The 20388-nt window shown below is 41.5% G+C and overlaps 1 protein-coding gene across 1 annotated transcript; it reads right to left on the bottom strand.

Moving 5' to 3' along the window:
• Positions 1 to 1934: 1934 nt before the first annotated feature.
• On the bottom strand, positions 1935 to 18899 carry LOC133499542 (phosphatidylinositol transfer protein beta isoform-like). Its single transcript, XM_061817688.1, has 11 exons — positions 18758 to 18899; positions 16663 to 16693; positions 14834 to 14979; positions 14479 to 14570; positions 14355 to 14362; positions 14191 to 14265; positions 14021 to 14104; positions 9015 to 9092; positions 6996 to 7106; positions 5866 to 5988; positions 1935 to 4179 (listed from the first exon to the last, which is right to left on the bottom strand). Exons 1-11 carry the CDS (start codon positions 18775 to 18777, stop codon positions 4132 to 4134), a joined length of 816 nt encoding a protein of 271 aa, XP_061673672.1. The 5' UTR covers positions 18778 to 18899; the 3' UTR covers positions 1935 to 4131.
• Positions 18900 to 20388: the final 1489 nt, after the last annotated feature.

Genomic DNA, 20388 nt, shown 5'->3' with positions numbered 1-20388 from the left:
TCTCCGCTTTTAGAAACAACACTATTAGCTTGTTGCAGGTCAGCAATAACTGGTTTCCTTTCACAAGAACAAGCCTGTTCTTCCAAACAATGACAAGGGGGCAAAATCACAGCTGGCAGACAAGCAGTTCTTCCTGCTCTTCAAAAACCAACTCAATGTTGCCACATGCAATGCAGCTGCAAGTCATTTTAAGTTTAGGTTAACCTTCTCAATCAAACATTTCAAGATGTAAAAAGTAGAGATACGGTGAAGAAAATTAGTATTTGAACACCCTCCTACATAGCAAGTTCTCCCACTTTGAACTCATGGAGGGGTCTGAAATTTTCATCGTAGGTGCATGTCCACTGTGAAAGAGATACAAACATCACAATGTATGATTTTTTTTAAACAATTTATTTGTGTGATATGTCTGCAAATAAGTGTCTGAACACATCTATCAGCTAGAATTCTGACCCTCAAAGACCGGTTAATCCGCCTTTAAAAGCCCACCTCCACTCCATGTATTATCCTGAATCAGATGCACCTTTGTGAGGTCGTGAGCCGCATAAAGACACCTGTCCACCCCATACAATCAGTATGACTCAAACTTGTAACATGGCCAAGACCAAAGACCTGTCCAAGGACACCAGAGACAAAATTAAGAGAGAGACAAAACAACCTTAACTCCACATGGCTGGAAAGTGCTACGGAGAAATTGCCAAGCAGCTTGGTGAAAAAAGGTCCACTGTTGGAGCAATCATTCGAAAATGGAAGAAGCTATAAAATATGACGGTCAGTCTCAATCGGAGTGGAGCCCCATGCAAGATATCACCTCGTGGGGTCTCAATGACCCTTAGAAAAGTGGTCAATGACCTGAAAAGAGCTGGAACCACTGGGTCCAATGTGACTGTTGGTAATACACTAAGATGTCATGGTTTGAAATCCTGCATGGCACTGAAGGTACCCTGGCTTAAACCAGCACGTGTCAAGGCTCGTCTTAAATTTGACAATGACCATTTGGTTGATACAGAGGAGTCATGGGAGAAAGTTTTGTGGTCAGATGACACATAAATGGAACTTTTTGGTCATAATTCCACTAACCGTGTTTGGAGGAAGACGAATGATGAGTTCCATCCCAAGAACACCATCCCTACTGTGAAGCATGCGGGTGGAAGCATCATGCTTTGGGGGTGTTTTTCTGCACATGGGACAGGACGACTGCACTGTATTGAGGAGAGGATGACCGCGGCCATCTATTGTGAGATTTTGGGGAACAACCTCTTTCCCTCAGTCAGACAATTGAAGGTGGGTCGTGGCTGCGTCTTTCAACATGACAATGAGCCAAAGCACGCAGCCAGGAAAACCAAGGCATGGCTCCGTAAGAAGCATATTAAGGTTCTGGCATGGCCTAGCCAGTCTCCAGACCTAAACCCTATAGAAAATATTTGGAGGGAGCTGAAACTCCGTGTTTCTCAGCAACAGCCCAGAAACCTGTCTGATCTAGAGAAGATGTTTGCAGAGGAGTGGGCCAAAATCCCTCCTTCAGTGTGTGCAAACCTGGTGAACAACTACAGGAAACCTCTAATTGCAAACAAAAGCTACTGTACCAAATATAAACATTGATTTTCTCAAGTGTTCAAATACTTATTTGCAGCTCTATCACACAAATTGTTTAAAAAAAAAAAAAATCATACATTGTGATTTCTGGATTTTTCTTTTTAATCTCTCCCACAATGGACATACACCTACGATGAAAATTTCAGACCCCTCCATTATTTCTAAGTGAGAGAACTTGCAATAGAGCAGGGTGTTCAAATACTTATTTTCTTCACTGTATGTTGTAAAGCGAGAGTTTTATAAGAGGTGAGAAACAATATCTTGATCAACTCAAATTTTTCCCCCATGTGTAAGAAAAATATTTCATGGCAAACAGCGCGAGTGAAGGACAAACAAACATTTTCTCAAAATGTATTTATTTCGATCACGTATATTTAATATAACACTTGAGGATTTTAAGGCAGAAACGGCACAACATATACATTCAAAACCCATGTCCCCCCCAATGATCAAATCAGATCAAAAACAAAAAGAATCACACAGTTCTGATTATTTTTACAGTTGTAGAGTTTATAATTTAGCTGCAGACAGTGTAGTCGTTGCACAGAAACACTTGCCACCTCCATCAGTGTTATGACTGATTGTTCAGCTCAAATGTGTAATTTCAGCCAGCAGGTATTCTGTTAAATTTGCGGCAGGAGGAAGACGACAGACAGAACTATATCGGATACTCTGTACAGTTGACAGAAGGGCATCCTCTGAGATTTTTTTTGGGTCAGACAACTACAACAGATCATCTTTCATATGTACAGTTTTCAAAAGGCGCAAGCTCTCCAAGACACTTTGCGCAATCCTGAAATTATAATACTCTTAATGAAATCATATGGTCAAAGGAAGGTTAATGGAACATCATCACAATATCATACTGGAGACTATTTTTTCAATGCCACCTCCTTGTCCTATTTTACCATCTGATAATTTCTAAATACGTGTAAACACATGGATTGACATTCTTTGGATATGAAATGATCAGAAGGAACTCTTATCACAAAGGGGGGAAAACATCTGTAAGAATATTACAATAGAAATGTCTATGGTCCTTATGATTACAAATGCACAAATAAACTCCAGAGAAGACGCAATTGTGAAATGTATGTTACACGAGTAATGATTCAAAAATATAGCCCTTGACACACAATTATAAAGGCTATACTGAAAGTGCACTGTAGAGTTGAAACTCGGGACTCATTAATATGGCATGTCCATCAAACAGTGGAAATTCAGACAAGTAGCACAAAAAAAAAATTGAATCAAATTACATTTGGCAAACAGGAAATATCATAAAGCCCTGCAATCCATGACTCCAAACTGTACAGTCGTTGCTACGGCAATCGCAAGCGTTGACCTTTGGATGTCGGTGAAATGGTCAGCCGGAAAGAAGGGAGGTAGCTAAAGCGAGCAGCTGGTTGCAAAGGTACGACGGGTAGATTAAGTCCGAAAGGTTCAGAGGTTAAGGCTAGCTGTGGGCAGCGCTGGGTTTGGACTGGCCACTGGTAAAACATGTAAACTGATTGAGAACGGAGAGGAAGAAAGAAACTGTGTGTACACGGCAAAACAAGGCAGGTGGGAGAAGGTGGGCCGTGCAGCACCACCCTCGAGGGCTCGAGCACCATCGCTGACTGCTTTTCCAGTGCATGTGTGGGGGCACGTGAATGCAGCGTGACACCTGAACGTCTTCAAGATAGGAAGGAAGGGGGGATGGGGGGGAGACATCCTCCAAATTAACATCACCTGGCTGATCAAGCTTGCAGGGATCTGCCCGGGTTCTTGATGAGGATCAGTCACCCCAAAGGCATTTGCACCTGGGAGTGCGAGCGCGTCGGTTTTTGCGCCTAATGTAGATGTGTCATTTGCGCGCGCGGAGGGAGTGTGAAGACCTGCACGGGCATGATTGTCGGTGTTAATAAGATGCAGCGCTTTGGGTTAGGCGGGCTGTTGATGGGAGGATTACAATGGGCGGAGGTGCAAAGGGCGAGAGTAATCTCTTAAATGGAGGTTGTGGAGGAACAGGAAAAAAAAAAAAATAAAGTTACACACAGAGGAATGCAAACCGTTGAGCCTGTGTGTACAGTTAAAACTGTGAAAAAGATCAAACTGGGCATCATCTCAAGAGGAATGTTTTGAGGCTAAAAAAAAAAACCAAAAAAAACAACAACAAAATGTTATATTAGGTCCATACATGCCAATCTGAGTTCAGGGCGAGAATTAAGCTCCACTCAAATGTATCGTGATCAAAAAAAATGGTTCATTTTCATATCCACTCTGAGGAATGCAAAAATCAAAAGCAGGTCGGTTAAGAGGGTGTTCGAGTTCTACAAATCAATTGCTCAGTGGATAGAAGGCCTATGATTGGGTGGCAAGCGAGGGCTCTGCTCGATTGACTGCGTGAGACCCCCCCCCCCCCCTCCCGCTTCTCAAACACATCCACACGCACGCCACCCACAGCCTGAATGCTTCTAGGTAAGAAGGGAAAGTGCCAGAGAAGAAGCCCTGTGAGCAGCCGCCATTGCTGCCGTTTAGAAATCCTTCGCTGCTTTATTCGTCTGCAGCACTCGTTCCTCTTACTTCACCTTTTTTGCGGAGCTATGGGGAAATGAGAGAGCGAGCTCGTTAAGAAGTTATGCATGTTAAACAGGTGGGGATAAGTGGATACGGGCAACATCAAATAAAATCGATAACCTCCTTTCAGATGGAACTTTCCAATTAGATCCAACTTTTAGGATATTTTTTTTTTCCATTCCAAACCACCCCCCCCCCAAACTGTCTTTTTTTCGGATAAAATAAATACATCCTTATCTTGTTTATATGTCATAGGTAGATTAAAAACATCTAATTCAGATTCTCTCATCCTGCGGCTGATGACTTGGGAAAGCCAATTAGTGTTGGAATCTGATAGCTGAGGACATTAATGGAACGGTTCAAACCAACTGTGGCTCCCTCCAAACAGAGGACGGGACAGATGTGAAGAAACGACATCACGATTACCCTCCTGCTTCAGTCGCCCCACCCCACCCCCATCCTCTTTCACTCAATCACCACACAGACTCCTCCTCAAAGGCAGAATCCCATTTGTATGTTAATGAAGGAATGGGAGCCAGCTCGAAGGTAACCCACGCCTTTGGCCCGTCCGTCTCGACAGTCTCCTTCCCTCTACTCTGACAGAAACATTTCTTAGAGTGCCCAAAGATGAGGGCTGGTTCAGGAGGCGCCACAAATTCATGGCGGAGGTTGTCCTTCACCCCTGTGCCGTCCAGACATTGTACCGCGTGTCGCCGCGTCGACGGGCTCACGCGAGTAGCAGCCGCAACCTCGTCCTCAACGCGTTCCTCTTTGATGTTAACCAATGTTTACTTACTCAAAGGGAAAATGGAAAACACATGCTGGCGCAATGCTGGTAGACAGGGGGGAATGTTTGCAACTCTCCCAACTTGTGCTAGGCCAGTACAGTACACCCTGTATGCTTCCATTTTCTCCTTGTATGGCCAAAAGCTTGCAGATATTAAGAGGAGTTCCAGGAGAAAAATCAGCGGATAAGGTTTCGCTCAGAATGTGAATCACAGTAATAAAAAACCTGAGATTTATTCCTCTGACTTGTATTTTGGTGGGCGCTAAGATTCAGGCTTCTGTTTGTAACATGCCAGAATGGGGACTTCTTACAATTCACCCATGTGATGGTGGAAAAAGACTTCAGCAGATGTGTACACCTAACCAGACGAGGTACACGTATACATACACACCGAGTGAACAGAAAGCCATTGGACAACACCACAAAGAGTGAATGCAGCAAAGGATGCAACAAGTCAGAGCCCAGAAGAAAACACGGGAGACTGGCCTCTACCTGGCCCGGCTACTCCTCTGCGGCCTGTGTGCCACATACTGCGCCCTTCTTACGCATCTAGACAGAGATGAGACGTGCAGTAAACCTGTAAGGCAGTCTGAATATGTCCTCAAACCTACCTTTCATATGGCAAACGATGTGAAAATGATTCTGTGCGTCTTTTTTTTGGCAGGAATTATAATCTGGAGAACTCAACGTTCTTGTTGCTTTTTTTGCCAGAGTGGTCAGAAAAGTCACCAAATATAACAACAAAAATTACTGTTGCCAACACCGCTTTTGCAAATGAGCTCTACTCTGTTCGTAGCCAAGATGTACAAATCAGCAGGCACATGCTTTCAACTAAAAAGCTGCTTAAAAAAAATGGACAAATTTGAAATCATCATCATCAAATCGCCATCCATAGGTTTCTTTCACAAACTCTATCCACTCACCTCATCCAGCTCCTTCTGAGTCTCTGCCTCCATCTGTCGAATGTCATCCATTGTTAGCTCCACCCACTTGTCAATCCAACAGAAAAGCTGACGGTGAAAGTTGTTGAAGATCCTCTTTTCTTGCTGAAAGTGAGTATCAGGTTAGAGTTGGCAGATGTTGACTGATTTTTATATTTAAACACTTATTTTAAAAAGGTGGAACAGTGGACGGCTTGGCTGATCTGCTCATAGTTCGGAGGACCCAGGTTTAAATCCTGGCCCCGCTTGTGTGGAGTGTTCATAATCTCCCCGTACTTGGGTGTTTTTTTTTTTTTTTTTTTTTAACACATAGTCCTCTCCTTTCCACCCATATCCCAAAAACATGCATGATATTTTAATTGAAGAGTCTAAATTGCCCGTTGGTGTGAATGTGAGCGCGAATGGTTGTCTGTTTTTACGTCCCCTGTGATTGGTCGGTGTGAAGGTCTTAGCGCTCCCCCGTGCTGAGAAGTCTTTTTGTGATTAATGCGCATGCGTTACTAACAGGGGAACTCTGGGTACGTATTACACACTTACTGGGAAATCCCCTGGTCTCATAGTTCCCCTTCTTCTACACAGACGGAGCTAACGTATGTTATAACCTAACCTTAAAACAAAAGATGGTAAAAAGATATACACATATATGTCCGTTCGCTGTGTTTGTCTTTCTGAGACGTCAATAGCGAACATGAACACTCAGCGACACGTTGTTGAATGGCACACATTGAAGCATGGATGGGGGTGTTATAGACTGGCTGGAAGTTTACAAATTGCACGTGAGCGTTAATCACAACAAGACTTTTCAGCACCGGGAGCCCTCAGACCGTCACACTGGCAACAACTTCTGGGAGTACTGGGAGTCCACCTCTCAGCCCGAAGATAGCTGGGACTGGCTACGGAATGCCCGTGACCCACGTGAGGAGAAGTGGTATGGAAAGTGGATGGATGAATGAATGTAATTTAAAATAAAAAAAAAAAAAAAAAAAAGATAAATCTGTAACCAAAGGATATCCAAAATATTTACTAAAAAACATTTTAAATCTCCACAGTAATCACCATAGTCTGAAGTCAAGACTGCATTGAGTGTAAATTGTGTACAACTTAAAACTAACCTCATGGATGAAATTCTCCACTTTATTCTGCAGCCCAAACCACTTAAACTTGACTGTGACTAGTTTGTAGGCACACATTCGAGGGCAGTCGGTCTTGGCACTCAACTCTTTCTGGTAAGAGAGAAACAATGAAAGAATGATGAGGGAAAAAAAATGAATTCAATCCATCCATCGTAAGGGCCCCAACAGGATCAATAATAGAAGGATTCAGAAGTTGCAAATGAGAAAATAATCAAAGACAGCTGAGAGAATACCATTTAAGACCAATCTTTGCAGCATTTGAAGTTTTTTAAAAAAAAAAAATCATTAATTCATAAAGCTGTGTATGGAGCTTAGTGAAATAATTATCAATGCGAAGATGTGCTGTGCACAGATAAAAGTGCCCTAATCTATAACACTTCCTAAATCCATTCTGCGCTCTGTGCTGTCCTCTGAAGAGAAGAAGAAAAGAAGGGAAAAGCGCCGAGGCGGTGGCAGAGCAAAGTGGATAAACTCCAGATGAAGGGACCAGTTCCCTGCCTCCGCCCCGACGGTGACACCGTTCCCGACAGACGTGCCTTTGTGGCCAGGGAAGGCAGATAAAACGGAACCGGAGATGCGATAAGGGCGGTGCAAAGCTGGTTACATTATTAACACCTAGGACTCGCTCGCCCCCAGAACACTCCCAGAGAAGCCTCAGAGAACACCTGTTTAATTAATCACTGCATTCTGCCTCAGTATTCCAGGAGAAAATGCCACAGACCTGCCTCAGTCACCCCCATCGCGCTGCTGTTTGATGCCGCCGTCGTGGAGAAAAAGTGAGAGAAGGGAAATGAGAAACATTTCTAAATTTGCAGTGGGTTTAGAAAAGTTGTCATGGCAAAAAGGAGAACTTCACATGAAACGCATTCGACATCAAAACACTTACGGTGACATTTCTTCTCCCCCTCTCTGTGCCCCACTCAAAGCAGCAGAAGTTTTGAGAAATACAAAAGGAAGCGATATGCAAGCATGTGTGCATGCAGAGATAGACAAGAGTTTATTGCTTCCATGAAGCTGGCAGAAATTGTCCCTGTGTTGTCACAGTATTTCTCCCCCCAGACTCTTTCAATGTCCACTGTGGATGGGAAAATGATCTAATTAAAAATAAAAAAACGAAAAGTTGCGTTCCTTTATTCAGAGTTTTAAAGGCGTTTGGCTGCCTTTGTACTGCAGAATTTCTGGAAGCAAAGCAAAGTTTTCTATGTTAAACTTTGAGGGTGCCAGGGCATAAATTTCAAAGCTGTAATAAAAAAAAAGAAAAAAGAGATGGGAGGAGGAAAAGGACTGTTGGGCAACTGCAGAATTTAAGAATTTAAAGGGAAGCAACAATTCTCCAAGTTTCGACACAAATGACTTATGTTTGTTTCTCTATCAGTCATGATTCATGATCATATTCCTCGAATGGCAGACACACAGAGTGGGAGGGCAGAGCTTGCAGAATAAAACCATTATCTGCCCTGGCAACTTGAATTTTCTATTAGAGCCAATTAGAAGTGAGAGTGGTAATTTGTCTTCATCAACCGGCGGCAGCCTTACATTCGTGCAGCACCACTCCTACTCAACGTTGTCCCGATAAACACAGACAGACAACTGCCGCTCGGGTGCAAAACAGCTCATCGTGTCAATAAAGCGTGCCACAATCAAGTCAAATTGTAACAAGTGTCTGTCTTTAATTCCTTTAAATCACAGAAGCTTGTACCCTTACGATAATCAAGACTCAATTTTTCATATACAACGTATATGATATTATGTACAAGTTTGACTGACAATTGTCACACAATCGGCTCCCTGTTATTACACTGAAATATTGAATTTACCAAAGCTTGCATGCTTTCAATATCAGAACACTTTTTAAATCCCGCAACATCCGTAAAGATAAGTCTGGATAAATCTAGTGTGGAAGAACTTTCTCAGAACCCTGACTTCAAACCCATCAAGCACCCTTGGGATAAACTACAAAGGAGAGGGAAATCCAGAGTGACTTCTCAAGAGAAATACCTTCCAATAAGGCCCAAGTGGTCCTCTCCCGGTCTTAATTGACTTGAACTTGGCGGGGTCCTCATCTTGCTTGTAGTCCTGTAATGACAAAGAGGTCAAAAAAAAAATGAATATGATACACACCAGATGTGGTTAAGACACCTGAAAGTCAACAAGCTTGGAAAAGCAAAGTTTATAGGATCACATACTGTATATGAACATTCAACACAATTTGATGAAAAACCCAAACAAACGCATCCTTGCCACACACCATACGCATTATGCTAACTTTGTATTATCATCAGCTTTAATGGCTAAGCATGTAACAACACAGAAGGAATTTGTCTCTGGCAGTCGGTTCCACCCTGGTACGACATTCACAACAAAAAAAACAAACAAACAAGAACGAAGAACAATAGACAATTAATAGGGAACTATTCCTTTTAGCATTTAAAGCAGTTAGAGAGAGTCAACCCCCCTCCATTCTGTTCAGCCTTATATAGTGTGGCCTTTCCCATTCGCGGTTCACTGTTATAGACCAGTGCAATAGTCTACAGCAGGGGTGTCAAACTTATTTTTGTCACGGGTCACGTTGTAGTTACGGTTTCCTTCAGAGGGCCGTTATAACTCTGAAAACCATGAAAATCTTTTGCCTCAACATATTCACATGTGAAATTTATGAGTTAGCTGAGCTTTGACGTTCGGGGAGGCCGTTAGCCGAGTTTCGGCGGCGGCGGAAGCCTTTACCCTAGCTTCGGCGTCCGGGGCTAACTGCCTCCGCCGCCGGAGCTCACTCGTCAGACTCCGCGTCATTCCCGTCCGAAGAACCATAAGCGGCTGCCGGCCCGGAGCTAACGGGGGCCTTTGTTTACGCACTTATGTCGCACGTAGGCGTCAATCCACCCGAAGAATCATCCGAATATTCAACATTAATTACAGCCACAGGTTCAAATCTGTATGGAAGTATTCCTCTGTCTTCCCGATCAACCGATATTGCTATTTCTTCATCAGATGATAATAAATACGAGAAATTGGCACTAGGCATAAATGGTGTCCCACATAATCGAGCCTTTGTTGCGGAACGGTACACGTCACATCCACGCATGTGGGTCATGTGACTCCCGAAAATGGTAGCGGCCCTGAAAATTTGTAATTGTCGATAAAAATCTTCTCAAAACACTATTAAATGAGAGAGGATTTAACATCACATTGTCAAAATGACATGACCTATTGGATGCACTGTACATGCAAAGCCATGGATTTCCCCTTTAATGTGTTTTTAAAGTATTGCTGATTGTAGGGTACACAATAATGCTTGCAATAGCTCAACATTATCATTTATGATATGACAATTTGATATTTTGGTACAGATTTGAACAAAAATCATGGAAGTTCACACTCAATTTGCCACCACAAGCCGGACCCGACCAGTTCTGGCCCATGGGCATTGAGTTTGACATCTGTGATCTACAGTATATATGATTAATACTAATATTTTGTTCCAACAACAGCACAAGGCAGAAAAAAAGTAGGTTAACTGATCAACAATTTAATGACTTCATTGCAAATCATTTGCAAAATGGTCTAATTTGAGCTATAATAAGAATCCGCTTAATATTGAAGAATACGTAACATATTGAGAAGGTTAAATTTGTCAGACCAGCAACATACAGTATATACAAACTAATACATCAAAAGGGCTTCAAACGATCAACCGCTCGAGAGCCCAGCAATTTTAAATAAATCATGATGTGCCAGCATCTAAAAGCTATTTTTTTCCAGGCGATCAGTCAACAAGAGGGTGAAAAATGTGAGGGTACAGCACACACGCTAATTTGCCAGTTTTAATGCTGAGTGCTCGATCCCTGCAACAATGCAGCGCGGTACTAATGAGGTCTGTGAATCAATGTGCCGTGGCACACAAAAGGGGGAACACTCTTCAAGTAAACCAGTGCGCGTTACAGCCCCGTGTGTATCGTGTGCGTTTGTCGAGCGCTGCCATACGAAGAACTGTGAGCTGTAATTACACTAACAAACTCATCGGTGCAGGCGGTACGTCCCAGGGCCTGCAGCCATGCCCGAGGCTGAGGGCTGATAGGGCCCTTAGACACAACACACTCCTCCAGAAAGGCAAACACGTCCGCCTCGTTAACTTCCCAGGGCAAACAAACATGTGCGCAGGCGTGCATATACACACATACACACAGCGAAATGAGGCAATGTGATGTTCAATCACAGCAATATGTAACTACCTAAAATAAATTTAAAAAAAAAAATCTATAGTGAGGCAACCATGGAAAAAAAAAAAAAAAAAAAAAAAACACTAAATTTACATGTATCCCATCCATCCATTTTCAGTTTTACAGTGCAAGTCCTCCTGAGGGACGCAGGTTCGCCGCAACACACTCCATTTGATTTTGGGTGAGAGGCAGGGTGCACCCTTGACCAGTTGCAAAATCAATCCCAACGCTCTTAAAGTTATGACCAACCATTCACAGTCAAATTCACACACAGGCACTTCAGCATCTTCAACAAACTTATCATGCATGTTTTTCCGAATGTGGGAGGAAGCCGCTTTCCCGGAGAAAATCTTTGAAAGCATGGGGGCCCAAACATGGCCATGCAGAGATCCCAACCCACAACCTGTCAACTCTCAGGCAAATGTGCTTAAACCCCACAATGCCTCAGGTTAAAGAATTATACCTATATATATATATATATATATATATATATATATATATATATATAACATTTTATTATTCTGCTTCTAAAATAATTTTCATGGAGTAGTATTGGGTGGCTAAAAGTGATGCTAGGAGAGTTTAAACTAAGAAGCATAGCAAGCATACAACAAATTATAATATGATTTTTCTAAATATCTATTTTTGAACTTCCTTTTCGTTTTCAAAACTATTGGCCTTTTTACACATTAAGCTGTGATTTTATAGCCTTTGCGGATAATATGGTTTACACTTTTCTGGTTCTGCGCAATATGACAGCTCTGTATTTCATCTCAAGTCAACAGACAAGATTGCCTGTTTTACCTCAAAAGCAACACAAACAATACAAACACTGGTGGAAGTTCTTTCAAATGTGCACAAAAGCGTTTTAAGTCATCACAGACTTTACAGCAATATTGACCTCGCTTATGATTTAATTCTCTACCCTGTAAAATGGGGAAAAACTATCGTAAATTCAGGACGATTAAGTCGCGACTTTTGTCACACGCTTTCATGCAATGATGCGGCTTATCTATGCATTTTTTCTAACTGACGCCAGTGGCGCTCGAGCAGAAAAGTTAAGACTGAGACAGGTGGAATAGATGTGTCGAGGAAGATGCAAGTTTAATGTAACTTCGTGCGTTGTGCATGAACGAAAGTAGCATGAACAGACCCTCATCATGTAAAAAGCAAGAAGAAATACATATGACGGCGCTTTCAAGTTAAAAGCAATCGAGCTGGCCGATAAAGAAGGAAACCGAGCTGCTGCACGTAAGTTTGGCATAAATGAATCGATGGTGAGACGCTGGAGACCGCAGCGAAAAGAACTGGAGCAATGTAAAAAGACGAAAAAAGTTAGAGGTCATAAAAGCAGGTGGCCTGAACCGTGTTGGTGCTGTGTTACTGCCGCATCTGAGTGACTTTTACCGGTATGTTTTTTTTTAACCCAGCCCTGTCAGTGCTGTGTTACTACCGTATTGCTGCTGTGTTACTGCCGCACGTCACAGGCACCGTTTGGAAAGAAAAGCTAGCTTATACGATTAAGATTTTGACAAGGCTTCCTGTGTACCGTATTTCTTTGTAAATACCTCATGTTTCAATGTGGGCGCATACGTCTTATAGTCAGGTGCAGCTTATGCATGTAGAAAATGTTTTTTCCTTTAAAAATGTACTGGGTGAGGCTTATAGTCAGGTGTGGCTTATAGTCCAGAAATTACGTTACATGTAACAATCAGACCAACATTTACACAGAGAACACAGTCTGTTCAATTGATAATAAAGCCAATGGTCCTAAAGAATCAAAAAAGACAGATTAAAGTTTGCAAAAAGACACCAAGACAAAGATCTTAACTCGTGGAGATATGTCTTGTGGGCTGATTAGACGAAAGTGGAGCTGTTTGGCTATCATGACCAACGTTATATCTAGTGGAAAAAGGGGGAAACTTGGAGACCTGAGAAGACCATCCCAACTGTGAAGCATGGAGGTGGCAGCATCATGTTGTGGGGATCTTTTGCCACAGAAGGAACTGGAGCGCTTCATAAAATAGACGGCATCACGAAGAAAGAACATTAGATGGAGATGTTACGGCAACATCTCAAGACATCAGCCAGGAACCTAAAACTTGGGCACAAATGTGTCTTCCAAAAGGACAATGACCCTAAGTATACTGCAAAAATGGTTCAAAAGTGGCTTGAGGATAAATCCCTGATCTGAATTCCAAAGATTTGCACATCTGCCCAGATCTGAAAAGGTATGTGTGTGCAAAGGCAACTTACAAACCTGACTCAAGTTATAGCAGTTCTGTCAGGAAGAATGGGCCAGGATTCCAGCAGAGTACTGTCAGAAACCCGTGGAAGGGTTAGCCCCAAAACCTTTGACCCAAGTCATGCAGTTCAAAGGAAATGTTACTTCAGACTAAGGAAGTGTGTGCAAACCTTTGACCGCCATGAAAATAAATACTCTAAGAAATACTCTCTCTCATTATTGTCGCATTTATCAAAATTAAATTTTGGTGATCTGAGCTGACCTTAAACACAACAGGAGAGGTTTGGTCTGATTTCACTTCAGACAATGAGACAAAAAACAAAACGTGTGTTTTTGCACAGTGTATGTAAACTTCTGGCTTCAACTGTGTGCGTATGCATATTAGATACACGCACTTTCTGCGCTGCTTATCCTCACCGGGTCAGAAGTATTAAGTCTCTCAGAGAGAGAGAGAGAGAGAGAAAGCGAGAGAGAACGTAATAACCAGACTTGGCCACATGAAGCCGCTATGCAGTAATTTAAGGATTTTCCTTTTTACTTACAGCTGCTGAAACTTGACTTCTGTCAGCAATGTCAATAGGTACAACGCTGACTTGCTGCCAGGACGAACGATCTAGTTTGTGCACCTAAAGCAAAAACATTCAAATCAACGCATGATTCAAAACGGAATTTTTGCTAAATAAAGATATGGGCGTATTACAAATGTCCTCACATTTTCTTGTGTTCCAAGATCAGGTTTATGCCATGTCTCAATCCTGATCAAGAAATTATCTTTCATATATTCATTCTACAAAGAATACAGAGATAAACACAAAGCATAAAAGCATTAACTATAATCCATTCAACATTAAGGGCCAATAATCAAAGGCTACCTACCGTCACTTCTGAGCAACAAAAGGCATGGGGAGGGGAAAAAAAAAAAGAATCATGACATTAGCAACAAAAGTATTAACATATAATAAACATTGTGAGCCACGACAACAACGGGAAGAGGACTCACCAGTCCTGCAGTAAGGGTAGGCATTCCAGGCTTTTTCGTGAAATACAAAGGCGCTTTCTGGTGCTAAGAGCTGAATAAATGTTGGCACTTTACTGTGGAATGAAGGAAAACAGATGGATTTGTTGAAAAGACGTTTAAATCATGATTTACTGCCTATCATCAACCGTACATATATGTACATATCCCAGTCAAAAGTCCTACGCATTTAATAGCACCAGTGTGACCAAACTTTAGACTGCTACTTAATGTGGAGGTGAGAACCAGTCAATTCCTTAAAAAAAAAACGACAATACTGCCACCAGCTGGCCATACACAGCAATTATTGTGAAATGGGCCAGAAAAAAAAGTCACAAACCTCTTCAGGCGGTAAATCTTGTGTGTAAACTGTCCTTTCTCTCCATCTTCCTCATAAGGTTCATTTTTGAGTACTTCAATCCCCTCACCGCCGCCTGTCTCATTTTTACTCGCTTCCGCCACAGAAAACAACTGTCCGACTTGATACTGCAAGACAAAAATAAATCATTTGCAAGAATACATTTATTTGCAAAACTTTTTCAAAAAGACGGACCCGAGAGATGACTTCACACCGTATGTCAGCAGACCTCGTGAGGACTCAAAGATGAACGCTGTGCTTTTCATCTGAATTTGTGAGGAATTTTTGCAACACTTAAAACACCGACTAGCTCAAGGGGGCGTTAAAAATATGCACCACCGAATTTCTTAGTTTTACCTTGCTTCTATGTATGCACTAACACAGGAGAAGCTCTCCTATCTCATTGCACAATGTGTATAATGACAATAAATAGCATTCATTCATGACTTATTGTGAAAAGCAAAAGCGATGCGCCTCATGTTCCTAACATGTCTTTGTTAAAAGTGTGTTTTGTTTCGATAGAGCTCGTGCGCCTACGTCATAAAATCATGTACCTCGTCATATTGCTGGTCAAACAAAGCATTATTGCAAGTTAATTCCATTAGGACGAAACAAAAATACGTCTTATAGCACGACATCCAGAGTTTTCTCTGGTACCGTTAAACATTTAGAAGGTGATAATAAATGAAAGTAATGTGGAAAAATGACAGACACTTGGCATAGAGGAACCACATTTAATGCCGAAGTCGATTTTTTCACCGATAAGAAATTGGACTGTTAATTTGCTTCTGCTTGTCTTGGACAACTGGATCTACATGTGTATCTGGTGAGTAAGTCGTCGAGATTTAGTCTGGACGCATACAAATACTTCGTTGCTGGATCTGCTCTCAATCAGGAATAAATCCCACATAGTGATGGAACTACTCAGATTTTTTTTCAATACAAATACCAATATTTAAATAAATGACCCCTGGTTTTACACAAACTCGCATTCATTAACTATAACTGGAAAAAAAAAAATTACAACAAGCACACAGAAGCGTATCCCTGCCACACATAAACCTCCGTAAACCTTCTTTGTGACAGATGGTTTCTTTTCTTTTTTTTTTTTTTTTTAAATACGCATTGTTCTCAAATGAGTGAATTTGGCATTATAAATACTTTTTGGTAATTTGAGATTAAAAATAATTGCTACCTGAAATGAAGTGATGTGTATTTGGTTGGGGACCATCCATCACGTTTAATTACCAAAATCCATCGATGTTTTCTCATCTTTTCAGATGGTATTCTATAGAATAATCTATGAATACCTATCTCGTCTGTTGTGACAACCAACTGCACAACATGTCTCAGGCATTGTAAATATTTTGCTCCGGTTCAAGGTCTCCCACAATGTCGAGCAGCTCTGATTGACAGGCAATATGGTGCCGTGAAACGGGTGATGTCATGTGTTCTATTTCCTAGTTCTAACAGTGGACAACTCATACAGACATTGGTATGACAATCTCAAATCTTATTATGTTCAGTACGGTTAGTAAATATTTTATTTTTCTATAGGAACATCTTTTGGAAATGAGAACAAACACTGGACAAACTATGCAATGACAATGTGTTCCAAGTTTATGGTTCCACTTTCAATACTGAATACAGGAACATATTAGAAATGTCTAATATCTAAGCATTCACAATGACTGAAGATAAATCACTTCAAAAGAAATAGTAAAGAGGGCTCCTCTCTATTTGACAGAAGAATGGAGAAATCTGAATAAAGTCTGAAAATGACTGTCAATAAAGTAAGAAAAACCACTTACCTCCTCAACACTGCAGGGTAAAACTACACGGCTAAAAGAGAGAGAGAGAAAGAGTGAGTTGAGGAAGTGAAATGTACACAATTGAAATTTATATAGATGTCAAACTTTTTATGTAACATCACATCATTTACTGTGTAGGAGGAGACAAAGCGATGATTGACTCACAAGTTTTGAAAGGTTCAGACACAATGCCAATCGACTCAGAGTACGGAGATTTATCGTCACTCTTTACCAAGGTCAGACCAATTAGAACCCAACCTTAATTAACTTAAGCAGTCTGAGGGGAACCATTGAAAAGCTGATATGACTTTAGTTTGGACACGATGGAGAAGTACAAGATTCCTTTCTATTATTACTGTTTTCAAGACAGTGTAAAATTGTTTCAAGTACTGCGTGCCAACAAATCCAATTGATTACTAGATGGCGCCCTTTCGGGACCACAGACAGAGCGGTCAAACTATATTTAAGCATTCAAATCGAGCGCTTTAAACAACAGGCCACAGTAGAATTTTTTTTTTTATTAATGCTACGTTCACGAATTTACTAATGAGTGATGTTGACTTTCAGTTTAACCTTCGCTTACATCAAATATTTTGTTGAACTGTGGAAGAGCTGTGTGTATGTAAGCAACGGAGGACAAAGTTTTAAGACAAAGCAGAACCTCACACCACAGTAAACAGAATCGCACAACTAGCAAATAATACAAGAATAGCTGAAGAAATAATTGAGAAAACATGCACTTTAAACGCCATTTACATGTTCCCACCATGCTCTAAGGAGCACCACAAAGAACGGGGACTAAATTGTAAAGCAAAGCAAATTTATTTGTATAGTGCATTTCATACACAATACGCTTTACATTCTCAAAACCATTTAAATACATAAATAAAAGCGTATTAAAAAGTACAATTAAAACAGCTTTTCGCGCAATAAATATCACTGAAAAGTGGAAGAACTCAAACACGAGAGAAAACAAGAGCTTTTAAATCTGGATTTGAAAACACACTTGGGGCTGCCGTCACCTTTTTTGCAGGATAATAGCGAAATGCTGGCATTGAATACAACTGATACTGAAATTATTGTACTTGTCACATAATAGATTTGATTTCTGACTTTGCTTTAATTTCCTTCTGATATTTACATCTGATGCTTGCTTATATATATATGAAACACCAATAGCCTGGAAAATGTATCCAATTATCAGCTTTATATTATTGTAATGCGTCATTTGTTACATTGAATATCCCACTCGAAAAAAGAGCTTTCCTCTTAAAGTTGGAAAAAAGAAATTGTGGGAATGTTAAACTACGAAGTCCTGTACAATGGAAGAAAAATCAACGGAAGCCTTTCCTCCAAGTCACCGCCGGTCCAGACAAATAAAGCGCTGCAAACATTTTCAAATCCGGAAGGCGCAGCTTGCGATGTCTTTTCATGCTAATCACTGCAAATACAATCGCATTTCAATAAGGAAGTCAAACGAATAATTACAGGTTGTCGCGCTACTTGTGGACGCGGTGTTCGATCGGTTTTGCGTGACAGCAATATGCTAACCAGCACAAACGTTCACACCAATAAACAACTAGCCGACCCTAGCAGTGCCTGTGAAGGTAACCTGGCACGATCACGGTATCAAGTTCAACTTCAAACGAGGTAACTTTAGCAGAACCGGACGATCGATCTCTAAGATGTATTCAATGGTTAGCTTTGGCTAACAGGAAGCTAGCTCATAGACCCGTCACGTCAAATGAAGTTGAGCAACTTTACGGAAGCGAAGCACGCCGCCACAACTGTTAAACCGCACGGCAGCCATTAACTGGCCTACTGATAATTAACGTGATTTATATGGATGTAAGGGGGAAAACAAAACAAAACAAAAAGTTAGTGGTAGCTCTCGATGCCGGTAGGCCATAAAATAGTTGTTGGGCAATGCCGCCACCCTTCCGTCGCGTGTATGGCAGACGCTGATGAAAAGTTTCCTAGTGACGAGTGTGCGGTCCCCGAACTCCCGCCACTCCCAATCTTAACCTCGTATTAAATCCTAACTTTCTTTTAAACGAAGTCGAAAAGCAAAGTTTGACAATAATATCACACTTACTACTCCTTGATGATGACCATCGTGTCGTACTTGCTCCGAGTCGACCTGGACGTCGTACCCGACCGCAGATTCCAGCTGACGTCATCAGCTGTGAAGAACAGGACTGGGCCACGCCCTGTGCGATCGCTGATTGGCTGGACGATCGGCCGCGTCATGTACGCTGACCAGTAAAATCCATTCACGGTTGCTGAAAAGCCCACTTCTTTTACAGTACACGTTGGATTTCTTTTTAGGGGGAAAGCCTCACATTATTATCATATTTATAGACTAAAGTACACTCAAAAATCTAAAAAATGAAGACAGAAGTACAGACACCTTAAAAATCTATTGAAGAACAGTAAATAGTACATCGCCAATAAATGATTATTTGGTGGAAAAGTTCATTTATTTCCATCCATCCATTTTCTTAGCTGCTTATCCTCACAAGGGTCGTGGAGAGTGCTGGAGCCTAGCTCAGGTGTCAACGGGCAGGAGGCGGGGTACACCCTGAACTGGTTGCCAGCCAATCGCAGGGCACATGGAGACAAACAGCCGCACTCACAATCACACTTAGGGGCAATTTAGAGTGTCCAATTAATGTTGCATGTTTTTTTGAAATGTGGGAGGAAACCGGAGTGCCCGGAGAAAACTCACGCAGACACGGGGGGAACATGCAAACTCCACACAGGCGGGGCGCGGATCGAACCGGGGTCCTCAGAACTGTGAGGCCAATGCTTTACCGGCTGATCCACCGTGCCGCCCCATTTATTTCCATACTCATTAATTATATAGATTAATCATGTTCATTGTTTCTCAAGATGGTGATTTTTGACTTTTCATTTGCTGTAATCTATGATCAAAACCATATAAATCCAAAAAAATTACCTCTTATCAGTTTCACTTTGTTAATTGAATTGACCCTAAATTCATCAAATCATTATTCTACTATTATTGAGATGTACATGTATATGTTGAGTATTTTTGTTACTTATCACGATTCATTATCGGGCAAAACACACGCAGTACTAACATTTTGCCCACCAACAGACTGTTTTCGACTGACGTCACACACCTCGGTTTAGAACGTGATTGCCATTTTGGTGGGGTGAATTTGAGTAAACAAACTGTAACTAAGCAGGAATCATTTCAGAAAGGCGTATGAATGGGGCGCACTGCTATGGTATCGGTTGCTCAAACGAAAGTGGCTGTTTGTAAATCGTCTTTATTTCTTTCGACTGCCGGCTGTGATCAAGAACCAGTGCGAGAAAACGGAGCAGTTAGCAACCAAACGGCGACAACTACAGCTGTCTTGTATCAGCAGAGCCGATCTAGCAGGCAAGTCATTCCCTTATGTCGGAGTTTGCTCAGAGCATTTTGTTTTTGGTACGTATTGGATACCTTTTAGAATTTCACACCTACTTAGCAAGTTCTGTGAAGGAGAAGTATTCTTTAGGGCCAAGGGCCTACAGAGCACTCGTGTGTGAATGCATTGCATGTCTCCAAAATCTGTATTTTCTTTTTTCATTATGACAAGTTTGCAAAAACAAGTTACCGCACCGCTAGCTGTTTCGTGAGTTGAGTTGGAAATGTAGCCGTGGAAGTGGAGAAAGAGGTGCGGGCTCCACTTTGGACTCGTCCCGGTCGAACCTCTC

Source organism: Syngnathoides biaculeatus, chromosome 4, assembly GCF_019802595.1.
Source record: "Syngnathoides biaculeatus isolate LvHL_M chromosome 4, ASM1980259v1, whole genome shotgun sequence".
Classification (NCBI taxonomy): Eukaryota; Metazoa; Chordata; class Actinopteri; order Syngnathiformes; family Syngnathidae; genus Syngnathoides; species Syngnathoides biaculeatus.
The sequence above is the reverse complement of the archived record's forward strand: the minus strand, read 5'-3'. Positions and strand labels throughout refer to the sequence as shown.